General features: G+C 51.7%; 4 protein-coding genes across 4 annotated transcripts; all 4 read left to right on the forward strand.

The window, feature by feature from the left end:
- The first annotated feature begins 315 nt into the window (after positions 1 to 315).
- On the forward strand, positions 316 to 1096 carry BGZ61DRAFT_215268 (uncharacterized protein). Its single transcript, XM_046238049.1, has one exon. It carries the CDS (start codon positions 551 to 553, stop codon positions 1013 to 1015), a length of 465 nt encoding a protein of 154 aa, XP_046093950.1. The 5' UTR covers positions 316 to 550; the 3' UTR covers positions 1016 to 1096.
- Positions 1097 to 2224, forward strand: BGZ61DRAFT_215276 (uncharacterized protein). Its single transcript, XM_046238050.1, has 2 exons — positions 1097 to 1962; positions 2018 to 2224. The coding sequence occupies exon 1, from the start codon at positions 1178 to 1180 to the stop codon at positions 1826 to 1828; it is 651 nt and encodes a 216-aa protein (XP_046093951.1). The 5' UTR covers positions 1097 to 1177; the 3' UTR covers positions 1829 to 1962; positions 2018 to 2224.
- A 782-nt stretch (positions 2225 to 3006) lies between these two features.
- BGZ61DRAFT_405818 (uncharacterized protein) lies at positions 3007 to 3679 on the forward strand (the record flags this gene model as incomplete). Its single annotated transcript, XM_046243143.1, has 1 exon — positions 3007 to 3679. A coding segment is annotated over exon 1 (573 nt), but the record flags the coding sequence as incomplete, so codon positions are not given.
- An 8608-nt stretch (positions 3680 to 12287) lies between these two features.
- Positions 12288 to 13104, forward strand: BGZ61DRAFT_487363 (uncharacterized protein; the record flags this gene model as incomplete). Its single annotated transcript, XM_046249960.1, has 3 exons — positions 12288 to 12364; positions 12503 to 12634; positions 12858 to 13104. The coding sequence occupies 3 exons, from the start codon at positions 12288 to 12290 to the stop codon at positions 13102 to 13104; spliced, it is 456 nt and encodes a 151-aa protein (XP_046093953.1).
- Between the last annotated feature and the right edge of the window lie 1746 nt (positions 13105 to 14850).

Below are 14850 nucleotides of genomic sequence, written 5' to 3' on the forward strand. Positions count from 1 at the left end.
CTCTGGACCGTGTTGTACAGCGGGATGCTAGAGTTGAGGGCGAATGAAGCCAACATCAGCAGTCCGGAAGCCAGGCCCATAGGTTCGTGGCCTTCCTCGGAGTTTGTCGATTCTCATCTAAAGCCATATCGGTGCAAGGATCCCTCGTGCCACAATTTCGCGATGTAACCGCTCGATATCTCGGGACATCATTAACTTATACTTACTGTGGGTCCAGGTGCTATTACATTCAGTGCAAAACTGCCCACAGCTCACCCTGTTCTCTTGCAAGGTCTCTTGGCCTGTCTGTCTCCTTAGCTTGAGTGTTGCAACTGCGAGCATTTATACCGCCCCGGTCAGAATGAGATAGATGTACAGTGGACATGGCACCTTGCTTTGAAACAGGATGTGCTCTTTAATACGCGCATCCGATGTTTGCATTCAAGACGCGGCTGGATGGCAGGCGGCACCTGGCGCGCTAGCCGGCAACAGCCCAATTGCCAGATCCGATCGGGGCGGTCCGAGATTCGGCCGACGCTAATACGGAACTTCTCCGAGCCATAAACCTTGAATGGAGACGGGCAATTGGGGTCTGCGGCCGAGGAGGGCTGAGATAGCGGGTGGTTCGCCGAAGCGGCCTGGTAGGAGGGATTGCTGTCCAGGATGCACTGGACAACGACTGGTTCGAGGGACTCTTGAGCTGGTTGTTCTTGTTGGTGTTGGTCGGCTCCGAGCTGGGGTTCGAGCTTGGGAGCAGGGAGTCTGGCAACAGCGCCGTTCGACTGCTGGGGACGGATCAGAGGCTCGGAGATGTTGGCGAGGGCGCCTGGGTCCTGTCCAAGGCGGCCGTAGCGAAGGCGAAGATGCCACTCGAGGAGCGCTGTTCGAGTCTCGAGACGGAGGCGGTGCCGTAGGAGTAGACGGTAGGAGGAAGAGCGTTTGGAGGAAGACGGTCCTAGATGAAGGAGCGTGGGGTGGCAGATGGGTCCTTGGGAGTATTAGAGGAGGACAGAATGGCCAATGGGAACTCGCTTAACCTAACTGCCCGACACAACGGACACCGCACTACTACCGTTGCAGATCACATGACTCTTCTGGCCCTCCAATTCCACGTCCCATTTCCAAATGGTGCAACGGCCAGAGGATTCCGGGAAAGCCTCAGATCCGCCTTACACCCAAGCGACAGCGGCAGCAAACCATGCATATCCCGCCAATCGCCAGTTCCACCGTCGAAACTTATGTTACACGGCACCCGAGACCGAGCTGTAGCCCCGAACAACGTTTACAGCGACGTGCTGTTGAGCCAAGTACGACACCTTCACGCCTAGCTGAGGAAGAGAAAGCCGACGTCATCTACCTCGGCACCTTTCCACGCCAGCCGTATCACAACACCGCCGTTTCTGATTTCCGATGCCCTGCCATCGACTCGAATCGGCCTTTGGATATAACTCCACGACGCAACACCCGCAAGAAGAAAGGCAGGCGGGCAGCTCAGTCCCCCCATAAGCAAACGGATGCGCGGACGACACAGTGCAAGGGAGCCACACCATCACGCCAACCGACGATACCCACGGCGATAAGGAACCAGAACGTCTGGTTAGGTCGGGCAAGAGACTCGACTAGTCAGGTCTATGGTTTCTTCGATAGCGCGGGCCGTTTCTGCCGCAGGGTAGATGTTGAGCGTTTCGGCAGGGCGACGGAACACTGGTCGAGTTTCGCTCACATCCCTCACGACCAAGTCGCATACCGCCCTATTTTTCAGCAAATGACGTATCCGCAAGTCCGAGCCGAGGTTTGTCGTCGGTTAGTCACAAAGTTTGGAGGGTCCCTATGTGATGGAGAGATTTAGCTTGCCAGGCGAGAGCATTGCAAATATTTGATGCAAACCTAGCGGACTCTATCACACATGGGCCTAAGAGCAGTAGTGCTAAATGAGTGGTGCACGATACGTTCTTCGCCAAGCTGGCGCAGCGCGTAGTCCGAGTATGAGTCTCCTACTTTCACAGACCGACTTCAACTAAGCGCGGAAAGTGTTAAGGCTGCTCTCAATTGGGTGGTCTTAAATGATCTTTGGCCGCATTTGATATGCCATGTTAGCTTGTCTCGTTCGTCTTTTATCATTGTTTGTGATGTGCGATTGAACGAAAGAGCCGCGTCTTGCGGACTGCAAGGCAGCAATCCAGAGGCGCACCGGTCGCACCTCAGCACTCCGCGTTGGTTAGCCCTGCTACAGATCAGCGTCGGCCTATAAAGCTTAAAGCATTTAAGAGCGGCCACACGATCCTTATAAATATAAGGGCCGGACATTCCGCAGGCCGATAGATTGGAATTGCCTTTCATTTTTTATAAGAAAGTGTACGCCTTAATCAGCACGTATTCCTTTCCCCAATTTGCATTCAACTTACCACAGATCAGTATTTACTATTGTTATAGTCAAGTCCAAGTCTCCATTTCACATTGGAACCCTATGTTACAGTTAGAATGCCTTCTTAATTAGAGTCAATACATAGAGTCAATGCTCAATCTTTGCCTGTAGGGCTACAGTTGAAGGTTCGTCAACCGCTATGAGGTTAGTATTACAGAAGAATGCAGGTGACTTTACAGGGAAGAGAGTTATCGAGGCTTGATCAAACAACACAAGAATTAGCAGACATGATATTACCACCAGTTCATAAATGGGTTGTAAGCCACGGAGATCAATTCAACCGTTGGAATTGAATTGCTCACTGAGTCATGACTTGGACTGTGCATGTGGCGGCCTTCCGTATCGCAGTGAATCTGTAAGCTGATGCGCCAGTGAGCCGACGCGCTCGATGATCTCAGTCCAGTTAACCCGTTAGCCGGTGAACTAGTAAGGCTATAATAAGGGCATACCTCTTAGATCAAGCGTGGCTAGTATCGCGTTGACGACTGCGGTAAAGTGGAATGAACACTCCGCTAATGCGTAGTGGAATGATACCCTATACTGAATGCGACAGCTAGTTCCTGTGTAACTGAAACCTTCCTTTGTCATCTTACTTTCTTGGCATGCAGATGTTAAGAAAGTAGCCCCAATTACACCAATTTTCTTAACAAGTGCACCACAACAGCCACAAACCTGCGCTTCGCGCAGCCCATAGCGGCGGCGATGGCATCTGCCACCACCCGCCCGCCTGATGTCTCAGATCCTTTCGACCTGGGAATTCATACCCCCGCCAATCTCAATCGAAGAGCCCGCACTGCCCTCCTGCAAAACAGCCCCGCTGTCGTGAATGGACCTGTTGGTGTCCCGCCCGCCTTCGGGAGGACGGCCCAAACGCCGTCTTCACCACTTAATGCCATCTCTACTGCTGCGGCCACGGAAGGAGCCCAGCTCGCCCACCCTGAACCCTCCCCTGACCCTACCCCGACTAATGAACAGCAACCAGTCTCTATTTTTGAAGCAGCCACTAAGCTCGCGCGCGACCGTGTGGAGGAGTACAATGCCAAGTTGAAGGTGTTTCAGGCCTTCTGCGCTAAATTTGAAGAAGCAGCAAAACAATTCACCACTGGACCCGAACGGGAATTCGCTCAAAAGTTTGCCGACAGCTTCTTAGACGCCTGGAATCAAGCACTCACCGACGCCAAATCTGTTCCGGTACCGACCTATAGCACGGTCGCGGCCTCGCCCCCGGCCGCAAACAATGCCCCCGCCCACCAACCCCGACACCATCAACAACATCGCCAACAACAACAACCCCCTCATCGCCAGGGACAACCGACCGCAGGTGCCCCACCCCGAGAGGACCTCCGCGTCTTCATCCGGCTGGACGCGGAAGCTCCGGCCAGGACCCACAACGACTACGCAATCCGGTCCCATATATCCCGGAAACTCGGAGTGGACCCACGCAAGATCCCCCGGGTGCTCCAAGTCAGGTCCGGATGGGCCGTACTTGCCGCCGACATAACCACCCGCGACCTCCTCGTACAGAGACAGACCGAATGGGCAGCCGATCTGGGTGCCACTACCATAGAGACCCGGCAGGAGTGGTTTACCTACCTGGTCCCAGACTACCCCTGCAAGCTGGTCGACCTCTACGGTAATGAGGTCGACAGCGATGCTGCCATGAATGAAGAAATTGAAATTCAGACTGGTCTAAAGCCTGTCAACATACGCCCCGCACGGCAACAATCGGACAGCCCCCTGACAAAATCTCTGCTTGTGTCTTTTCTTGAACCCGTCAATAAACATTGGCGCCTCTTCAACAGCCGACCAGCAAGGCGCATCAAGAAGACCGACCGGCCAAGGCAGTGCAATATATGTTTGGACTACCACCCGTCACGTACCTGCCATCGGCTCCCCCTGTGCAAACGCTGCGGCAAAGCCGACGGCCACGAGTCCGGGGACTGTACCGCCCCCGAGCAATGCGCCAACTGCCTCGGCCCGCACAGCGCCAACTTCGCCGAATGCCCAGCCCGCCCGAAGAAGGTACACGGCGTGTTCCGCCGGTTGACCAAAGTACAAAGGGACCATGTCCGAGCCGTAGGCGTGGAAACATATCGCCAGCGCAACGCAGGATCGCCACAGCACGCACCTGACCCACAGCAAGACATACAGCAAAACGGCCCTCAGCAAGACAGCACCGGGCCGCAAGAACGATCGAGCCCACGGGCTCCCAGCCCGGCCGCGTCGAGAGCGCCCTCATGCATAATGGTGGCCACAACCCCGGAGGCGGAAGAGGAACCCGAGCACCCAAGACCTGGCTCTCCAAGGAAGCGCCGCATCGTGTTGATCACGCGCACCCACGACCAAGGGGACGAGTAGACGCCCACGGACACGAAGACGTGACAGAAAGACTCTCCGAGTCTTTCAAGCCAACGTCGGCAAGGTCCCGCCAGTCCACGACTGTGCCCTCGCACTGGCAGACTCGGAACGATACGACATCGTTCTCCTCCAAGAACCATGGACAACGATAGCAAACTCCCGTTGCCTCACGAAGACTCACCCTGCATATGACACATACTCTCCAGTTGAAGCCTGGAACAACAACAGCACCCGACCCAGGGTCATGACATATGTCCGCCGAGATTCCCAACTCGTAGCAGACCAAAACCGACCCTACATAAGCCGTGATATTCTGTGGCTTACGGTCAACGATACAATAATCGTCAACTTCTATCGCCAGAACGACGAAAGAGATGCGCTGGACACTCTGCTGCAATGGCCGATCCCCGATCGCTGCCTTGTGGCAGGCGACTTCAATGCTCGACATCACACCTGGCAGACAGGCCCGACTACGAACCGCGGCCACGAGATTGCCCATTGGGCATCCGAAAACGACCTCAGCCTACTGAACACCTTAGACGTCCCCACAAACCCACACGGCAACACTATCGACCTCACCTTTACGAACGTACCTCTCGCGGAAGCCAACATCGAGGACCACCTCGCCACCAGCTCGGATCACTTCACTCTTAGCACAACGCTACCAAACATCGCGCCAGCACCAATACAGCCAGGCAAGATCCGGGTGACAACAGACGACGAACTCAAGCGGTTTGTAGAAATCGTAGAACTTGGATCGGCTGGGATCCCTGCCACTGCCTCGAGTGCACCAGAACTAGATGAGCTTGCATCCACACTTGTGAACCTGCTGCAGTCAGCAGCGAAGGCGGCAGGCCGACCTGCGAGGAAGGGAGCACGCAACGCCCCATGGTGGACTGAGGAGTGCGCCCTTGCCGCAGCCGGATATCGCGCCATCAGACGACTGTACCCCCTTGGATTCAACCAAGAGGTCCAGCTAGCCAAACGGGAGTTCCACCGCGTGGTCCGCCGAGCCAAGAGGCTCTACTGGCGGAACCTGATCAACAGCTTCTCAGACAGCAGCTCCGTTTTTAAGGCCGTCCGATGGCTGAGATCGCCAGGAGCCTTCCAACCTCCTCCACTGCAAGTGGACGACGTGGTCTACGAAACCCAGCTGGACAAGGCTAACGCGCTCCGACGAGCTACTCTAGAGCGCAGAACGGCGGAGGATGACATCCAGGATCCCTGGATCCAGGTCAATCCTCACAGAATGATCCCTTTCCCACAGGAAATCTCCCTTGAGGAAGCGCAGGACGCGACTCTTCGGACTGGAAATACATCTCCAGGAGCCGACAACATCACAGTCAAACTTCTCACGGCAGTATGGCACATCATCGGAACACACGTTCGCCGCCTCTTCGAGGGGTGTCTGGCCATAGGCCACCACCCGAAGCCTTTCAGAGCGGCCGAGGTGGTGATGATCGCCAAATCTGGACGTAGAGACCTGACAGAGCCGCGGGCATGGCGGCCTATCTCTCTGCTCTCCTGCCTCGGCAAGGGGCTAGAACGGTTGGTCGCGCGCCGTCTTGCGTGGGCATGTATCCACTATGGAGTCCTCCACCCACAACAAGCCGGGGCGCTCCCGAAGAGGTCTGCGACAGACCTTGTGGCCGCCCTAGTCCACGACATTGAAGAAGTATTTGCCCTCAAGAAGGTGGCCACGCTGGTCACGATGGATATCCAAGGCGCTTTCGACACTGTCTTGCGCAACAGACTAATTCTGCGACTCCGCGAACAAGGCTGGCCGGAACATCTTGCACGATGGGCCGGTTCGTTTATGGACGACCGATCTGCCTGCGTCAGATACCAGGATACTACCACTCCGCTCTCTCCTCTCCAATGCGGCCTCCCTCAGGGGTCGCCGGTATCGCCAATCCTATTTTTGCTATATACGGAGCCCATCTACAGACTAAGCAACCCTCAAGGCCGGTTCGGCTACGCAGACGACACAGCAATCCTGTGCACGGGCGACACGGTAGAGGAAACAGCGGCTGCAGCGTCAAGATCTGTCGAAGAAATGGTCCGCTGGGGCGCGGCAAACGGGGTATCTTTCGACCCTAAGAAGACAGAAGTCATGCACTTCTCTCGAAGCAAACTCGAGACCGCACCGGCAATACGCCACGGCGACGCCGAGAAGCGCCCCGAGGCAGCAATGCGCTGGCTAGGCATCTGGCTGGACAGCAACCTGTCGTTTCGAGTCCACGTAGAGAAATGGACGGCTAAAGCCCAGGCTGTCGCCTACCATCTGCGAGGACTCACCAACACGATACACGGCCCGCTCCCCAGCGCTGTGCGGAGCGCCGTCAGGGCATGCGTCGAACCAGTCCTGCTCTATGGCACCGAAGTATGGTACCCAGGGACAACCCGACCACTATGGAACCAACCCTCCAAAGACCGTTCGTCAAGTATTGGACATCTCCTGTGGAGAATGAACAAGGCTATCGACCAATCTATGCGAGCTATTCTCCCCGTCTGGAAGACGACCCCGATCGCCATCCTCCACCGGGAAAGTGGGATACCTCCTATCGCTCAACTTCTCGAAGCACGTCGATACCGCTTCTCCGCCCGACTCAAATCCCTCGATGAGGCCCACCCTCTCGCGAAGCGCACGCTTCCCCCAAGACAACTCACATACCACCCGCTCATCAAGCGGAAGTACCAAATTCCAGCAGAAAGCAGCTTCAGGACCCGTCTTCGTCGGACTAATGAGCTCCTCGCGCCCTGCACACGACCGGCCCTCATGCAAAAATGCTTCGGCAAGGAACAAGACATACCCCTACAGACAGCGCCGAAAGAGGAATCGGCCGAGGCCTTCCTTCGGTGGGTTGAGTCAGTAGGCCCAACCACCTTGATCGTATACTCGGACGGCTCCCTGTCCTCAGAAGGAGCAGCCAGCTATGGCTTCGCTATTCACCAGGAGGACCTCTCCATCTGCGACGGCTCGGGCCGGCTTGGACCTGCCGAGGTGTTTGATGCTGAAGCTACGGGAGCACTGGAGGGCTTCAGGGCCGCTCTGAACCTCCCAGGATCAGCGACACGAGACATTGTAGTCTGCCTAGACAACCTGGCAGCCGCCACATGCCTACGGGGCACACCATCCGACTCTTCACAAGATGTCTTCCTCGAGTTCCAGGCGCTGGCTACATCTCACGGTGCTACACAAGTGCGCTGGATACCTGGCCACACGGACATCCCCGGCAACGAACAAGCGGATAAGCTAGCAAAAGCAGCTTCCTCGCTGCCAGAGCCGGAGGGCGCTCAGCCGACGCTGGCATACCTGCGAAAGATAGCGAGGCAGAAACCGAAGGAAGCCTTCGAAGCATGGTGGGCAGCCTCCGCCCCCGAGCAATATAAGAGATTCAACCTCAAGGCCACTACACGCTGCCCGCCGGAGCTCTCACTCCCACGGACAGTTTTGCACCACTTACTTGCAGCAAGGTCCCTCCATGGGGACTTTGCTGCATACCATGAACGCTTTAACCACGAAGACGCGCGAGTGACCTGCTCGTGCGGCCGACGCAAAGCACCTGATCATATCTTCTACTGCAGAAAGGTACCGCGACGGTGTCGAATAAGGCTTGTCCCGTCGCCGACCGTAGCAGTCAACCTCGCGATAGGAAGAAATTTCGACAAGTACACCAAGGTGGCCAAATCAAGCGGCTTCTTCGAAAAGATTTGTCCTCGTTACTAGACGAGGCAGACCTGAGACGCACCCGCGTCTCTTCCTCTCCTTTTATTGTATTCTCTCTTCTCCCCTATCTTCCCGTTTATTCCTTTTCTTCAATTATACGGGCCTGACCGCCTCGTGCAGTCATGCCAATGCTCTCTCACCAGTCTCCCTAAAGACTGGCCCATGTAGCGGCTACTGCTATGATAGCCGCGCCTGGTGATCCTGCTGACGGGTAACAGGCTCGACAGAATGCGCCTTTGAGCCGATGATATGCTGGATAGTGGTCCCTTCTGTATTTCACGAAAGTATTGCGTAGATTTTAGCATTAGAGATCCTAGCTCAGCACGTCCTGTGCCCCAATAGGGGACCTTATGGGCGTCACAGCCCTCCGGACGAAAAATATACAAACAAACAATCCTGTGTAACTGAAGACCAAAGCGAGAAGGTTACCCGAGAGGATCGTAAAGCTCGCCAAATCACCCAAGAGCATCTACATTATACTGACATTATCGAGGCTTAGGACTAGGCGGGCCGATAGACGGTAATCGTCCCTATTGTCTTAATTATAGAAGGACTCGCCTTGATTCAGACGTACAGTATTCCTTCATCTCATTTGCGATTAACTTGCTCCAGGTCGTGGATATAACACAGACTGTATGCCACTATATACTAGAGTCATGTAAGTACTTCTTAAAGGTGTAATTATGATCTTATGGCTGCACGGTTGTCGCCAGGGTGCTGAGGCAATGGATATTGCCCGATTAGAGCATGTACATGGAATCTAAGACCTCATTCGAGACCTTCAGGAGAAGTACACGCCCGTCTGTCTTGGTAGTATTGACCTCGCCTGTCCATCTGCGACAGTGGTAACTCCTGCTTCTCACTTAAGCTGAACGTCCTATTTTTGAGTGTATCAAATAGGTCAAGGCAGTGGTCGTCAATTGAGGCTTTACCGAGTCGCACAAGCTGTGTATCCCCTCATCATCCTGGGAGCTTTGGCGATTGTTCCCGTGGCATGGCTCGAGATCAGGCGATGGAGACGCGAACAGCATCATGCCAAGCTTATTGCTAAGAACACGTATCACCCTATGGATGTTACACCACAACGTAAGCCGTGTGATACTCAATACGATTTACACTATAATAAAGTGATGGTTGTGGACTTTGAACGGGCAAAATTCTTTCCCCTCAACCTCTTGGACCTATTAGCTGAAGTGGCCAAAATCGGAGGAGGAAACATGCGGTCAAGAAGCCAAAAAGAACTGGCAGTTGGAGGGTTTCAGTGCCGACCGGAGGGTTCCACTTTAGGTTCCTGATAGTCTGAATCGGCCGGAGTGCTGGTTGGTAAATGTCAGATAGTAACGATCTTCTCCCTTGCGTGTTCGGATAGTGGGACTGAATCAAACAACACGGAGAGCAAGAAGTTGATTGATTTTGTACTCACTTAATAAGACTTATCAAAGTCTGCGTACCTGGACGTACAGAGTGTCAAGAGCCAGATACAAGCCATCTTGAGCTATTAGCAGGGCCAGTCCACAGTCCATCCTGTTTGTTATTTGGTGTACAACAATGCTAGAGGCCCCTAAGGTAGTGGCCTAAGGGAGTTGCTACTAGTAGCTAAAGAGAGGATCGAGTGGACAGAAAGAGGGGCAAGTAGTTGCTACTAGAAGCTGAAGAGAGGACTCTTTCTCTCAGCTACTAGTAGCCACCCCTACTAGTAGCAAACCAATTGCCCCTCTTTTGCTTCTCAGCTACTAGCAGCAAGTCCTCGCACAATGAGTTGTTACCAGTAGATGAAGAGAGGCGGCATTGAGAATGCTGCTAGTGGCCGTGAACAGGATGGCGTCATTCAGTAGTAGCTGGTGGCTACTAATAGCTACGTCAGCAAGAGAAGCAAGTGCCTGGGCGCTTACCTATCAGTCGTCCCACAACCTCAATGACTTTCCAACACCCGCTGTTCACCAAACACTTAACAGCGACCTAAGGCTAGAAAAGGCCTAGACCGCTTAGGTCAATGGCACTTGGTTTGAGCTTCAATGTTGTGTTGGAAACAAACACATCTTACCGGAAATATGAGCTGAACGAAGGAGGAGGATGGTGGGGAGGAATGGGGAAAGCTGAGGAGGGTAGAGAGGAAGTAGAGCGAAAGATGGAGGCGCAGAAGAGATGAGCATGTCGCTGTAAATGGCGAATACTAAGACCTTGACAACCCTTCAACTTTGCACATCTGATTCAGAGTATAGAATAGATGCCTGACTCTTCAGAGGATATCATCTCTCTGGATAGAGATTACGAGCCTCCCCCGAATCGGGGCCCGAATTGAGGTCTTGGAAACCTCAGTATCTTGTCAGACTGTTCAGATAAAGTTAGAACCCAGGAGTTTCGCCGTTTGGGAAGATCTCGGAACCTTATTCTGTCTCAACGTTGTCATTCACCCAAAACGACTTGTGCTTATCTCCGGGTTCATGAATACGCGTGGCGTGACCTACGCTTCCAGTTAGGAATTCCTCATAAGGCTCGATAAAGGCTAACCAGTGTGATACTCAATACTAAAAGCCCCTGAATTCAGATTGATTTGGGTGCCATTTAAGTGACTGCTTTAATGCTCGGATGATTTAGACGGACTGGAACCTGTCTGGAGCTGAGCAGAGTAGGTGGCGCGCGCGGTAGCAATTTTGGAAGCACCAGAGTAAGGCCGAGAACAAGTTTCACTACCTCAAGGGTTATCATCGGTTCTGTCTGTTGCCATCATCCTTCGCCAATAACAAGCGCTCGGGAGGATTTAAAAGTCAGACGTGATTGTCCATAATGTTAGCGTGTGCACCAACATGGAGGAGAGTGAGGGGAGGACGACCACGAGCGATGATCTATCACACATACGTTAGCCAGACAATGAAAATTTGACAGGATGAGGGGGCATATTTGATCGTTGACCGCGGTCAATCGTCGGCGTGATTTTGTGACATCCGAACCTAGATTCGCCGGACGCCCCCTACTCGGTTCTAATCCCGGCGTCGTCACTTGTTTGCCTGCGCACCACGACCTTCTGTACCAGTACTGTTTGTATTGGTGCAGCCATTTGGCCGAACTGGTCCACCATCTGTACAGGTCAATTAGTCTTTCTATACCAGTATGATATCTATACCAGCCCACTGATTTCTCCATACTAGTCTAACCATACCAGTGTTTTGTTTTCTCATGCCAATCCAACCATACTAGTATGCTACGCGCACTAGCCATCGAAATTTTGCTATACGGGACGGGTCGGAGTCTATAAGAGTTCACATCAATATCCGGCTCAAGGAAATCAAACTCAGGACTGCTGCATTGCAATCTTTGTCGATAGATGAGAATAATTCCAATCTTTCCGATTATGGAAGGACACACATTGATCCAAACGTGTTACCTCATCTCGTCCGCAATCAACTTACCACGGATCGTGGACAAAACGCGGACTGTATGCCGCTCTATCTATTAGAGTTACGAGGGTCGCTCTTCAAGGCCGGCTGTCATTACATGGCTACATAATTGTCGGCGAGGGTGCTGAAGAGAGAGAGATTACTCGATTATAGCCCAACATGGAATCTACGACCGCATTCGAGACCTTTGGGGCCATATTACTATGACAGTGGTGTGCTCGTAAGTTCCAGCTATACAAGCTGCGTATCCTACACTATGACGTAGAGCCACGCAGTATTTCATACTGTACGACTTACGCCATGACAAAGTGATAATTGTGGACTTTGAGCGAGAAGAGGGCCTTCCCCGTGAACCTATTAGACTTATCAGCCCGAGTAGCTAAAGCCGGAAGAGGAAATGTATGGCCAAGAAGCCGAACAAGGATACTCTGCCCAAGAGGCGGAGCTGCAGTCTTTAAAGATGCGCGTGTCAAGGTGTGTCTACATCGGCCGGAGTGCTGCTTAATGAAGGTTAGACAGTAATGATCTTCATTCTTGCGCATAAGGGTAGTAAGACTGGATCAAACAACATGGAGAGCAAAGAGTTGATCGATTTGTACTTCCCTGGATCAGACCCATGACAAGCTGCATGCCTAGACGCACAGAGTCTCAAGAACTACATTTAATCAATCGTAGGCCATTGGCAGAGGCAATCTCGGTATCGGATATCACCCTGATGGCGAGACGGCGGAGACTACATACCCGGTAGGCGATGGTGATGGTGGTTTAGATTGAAGGAAGAAGGAAGAAGGAAGAAGGAAGAAGGAAGAAGGAAGAAGGAAGGAAGGAAGGAAGGAGGAAGGAAGGGGCAAAGTCGGTGGAAGATAGGGCTTCAATAGGTACTGGGGCATATTAACTACGCAAACGGAAGTGCCAGCATTATTAGGAGACCAGTGCCTCGGGGTTTATAAGTTTACTTTTCCGGCAGTTCATATGCACCTGCAAGGAATGTTTTTAAGGTCGCAAGAGAAGGGGAGAAGGGTGCTATCGAGGGGAATAGCTTCAGCTTTAATGCTCATCACATGAGCTGGTGGCATGGGGTTGTCATCTTCAGTCATTGGGATATCGCCGTCGGGATCGGGAGGCTCCTCACCATCCCAATTGACCACTTCTTCTACATCAACATGGCTTACGCCCGTGTTTCTGGCACAAACATAATTGGTCTTGTACAATAAGGGGTGAGAGGAAAAAAATAGGGGTAAAGAGAAAAAAAAAAAAAAAAGAAGGAAGGGGGAAAAAAGAAAAAGAAGAAGAGGGAGGGGGAAAAAAGAAAAAGAAGAAGAGGGAGGGGGAAAAAAGAAAAAGAAGAAGAGGGAGGGGGAAAAAAGAAAAAGAAGAAGAGGGAGGGGGAAAAAAGAAAAAGAAGAAGAGGGAGGGGGAAAAAAGAAAAAGAAGAAGAGGGAGGGGGAAAAAAGAAAAAGAAGAAGAGGGAGGGGGAAAAAAGAAAAAGAAGAAGAGGGAGGGGGAAAAAAGAAAAAGAAGAAGAGGGAGGGGGAAAAAAGAAAAAGAAGAAGAGGGAGGGGGAAAAAAGAAAAAGAAGAAGAGGGAGGGGAAAAAAGAAAAAGAAGAAGAGGGAGGGAAAAAAAAGGAAAAAGGGAGCGAGCAACTGGGGGCTCTATGGCTTTATATACTTTTTGGTAGACCCACTTGACTCGCTGCGACAACACGCAAGTATTCCATGACATTCCATGCCATTCTATGGAGCTCGTGCCGACTTTTTTCCGCACAGATTTGATCACGTGATCCCACTTTTTTTCATGTTGCAGCCATCACCAAACAGTGACTGGTATGTCTTCCTGGGCCGCCCACACGGATGATTTCATTGTTATCGCTCACGATCATCCAAGAGGTGAGCGGGGTTGATCGGATTTAGACATTATCCGCTCCGACCAGGAACTGCCAGAAGTGGGGCTACGGGGGATTACATGTCTGAACGGCAAACCCCCTCTGAGGCAACTGATATCATCCACTAACTGCTCGATCACATCCTCTGCTACACAACAACCTGTCAGTAACCATCATTGATGACCAGCCCGCTGATTAAGGAAAGACACACATTGATCTGAACGTGTTACCTCATATCGTCCGCAATCATTTCCTACAAATTAGAAGGCCGTCGTTAGAGCCGTTTTTGTGCACAAGCAAAATTCTCGGCAGCCCGTCAATAGTACAGTGGGGTTCCAAAAGTCTTGCAATACCTGTAACGGGCTGTGCCCGTAGGTGGCCTCGGGAACCCTCGGCCTTTCATGGCCCACTTTTACCTTTAAGCCACCATGACGAGTATATTTATGGATGGACCTCCTCTACTCCCTTTCTCTTCTTCTTCTTTCCTTAAGTTTGGTATACTCTGTAGAGTGGCCTAGCTAGTTGCAATACACTACCTTGAGACCGTTACAATACGCCCCTTTTTACACCAAAACACTCTAACTGATTGCAGCTATATATTTTTAAATACTGCTTCTAAAATTCAAAATAAAATAGCAATATATACTACTTTAATTAAATATCTATAAATATATTTTTATATATTTCTTATTATCCTCTCTATTTATATACTTACCTTTAAATAAAAGTTATATATTTCTGCAATCTTACTCCACTATAATATCCACTAAACCTTTCTGAAGTAGGGTTTTCAAACTACCGTCAGCTTTAACGAATTATAGCACTTTTAAATATTAAGTTACTTTATTAAGAAAAAGGGTATATTGTATAAATAATCAATAAATTACCTATATTACTTATAATATTTATCTCAAGGGGTTATGTGATATATTTATTGAGGAGTGTTTAGGGTAGGATTTGGTGTGAAAAGGGGGGTGTTGCAAGACTTTTGGAACCCCACCGTAGTACAAGCAGCCAAGACGATTCTTAAGGCAGGGCCCTGGAACCTTTCGGGCAACCCCGTCCACAGTACTTAA

Source organism: Ilyonectria robusta (genome assembly GCF_021365365.1).
Source record: "Ilyonectria robusta strain PMI_751 chromosome Unknown BGZ61scaffold_72, whole genome shotgun sequence".
In the NCBI taxonomy this organism is placed as follows: Eukaryota; Fungi; Ascomycota; class Sordariomycetes; order Hypocreales; family Nectriaceae; genus Ilyonectria; species Ilyonectria robusta.

Excerpts from the sequence above, each read along its gene's own strand:
- BGZ61DRAFT_215276 (XM_046238050.1), top strand. The coding sequence starts at position 1,178 with ATGCATATCCCGCCAATCGCCAGTTCCACCGTCGAAACTTATGTTACA.
- BGZ61DRAFT_215268 (XM_046238049.1), top strand. The coding sequence starts at position 551 with ATGGAGACGGGCAATTGGGGTCTGCGGCCGAGGAGGGCTGAGATAGCG.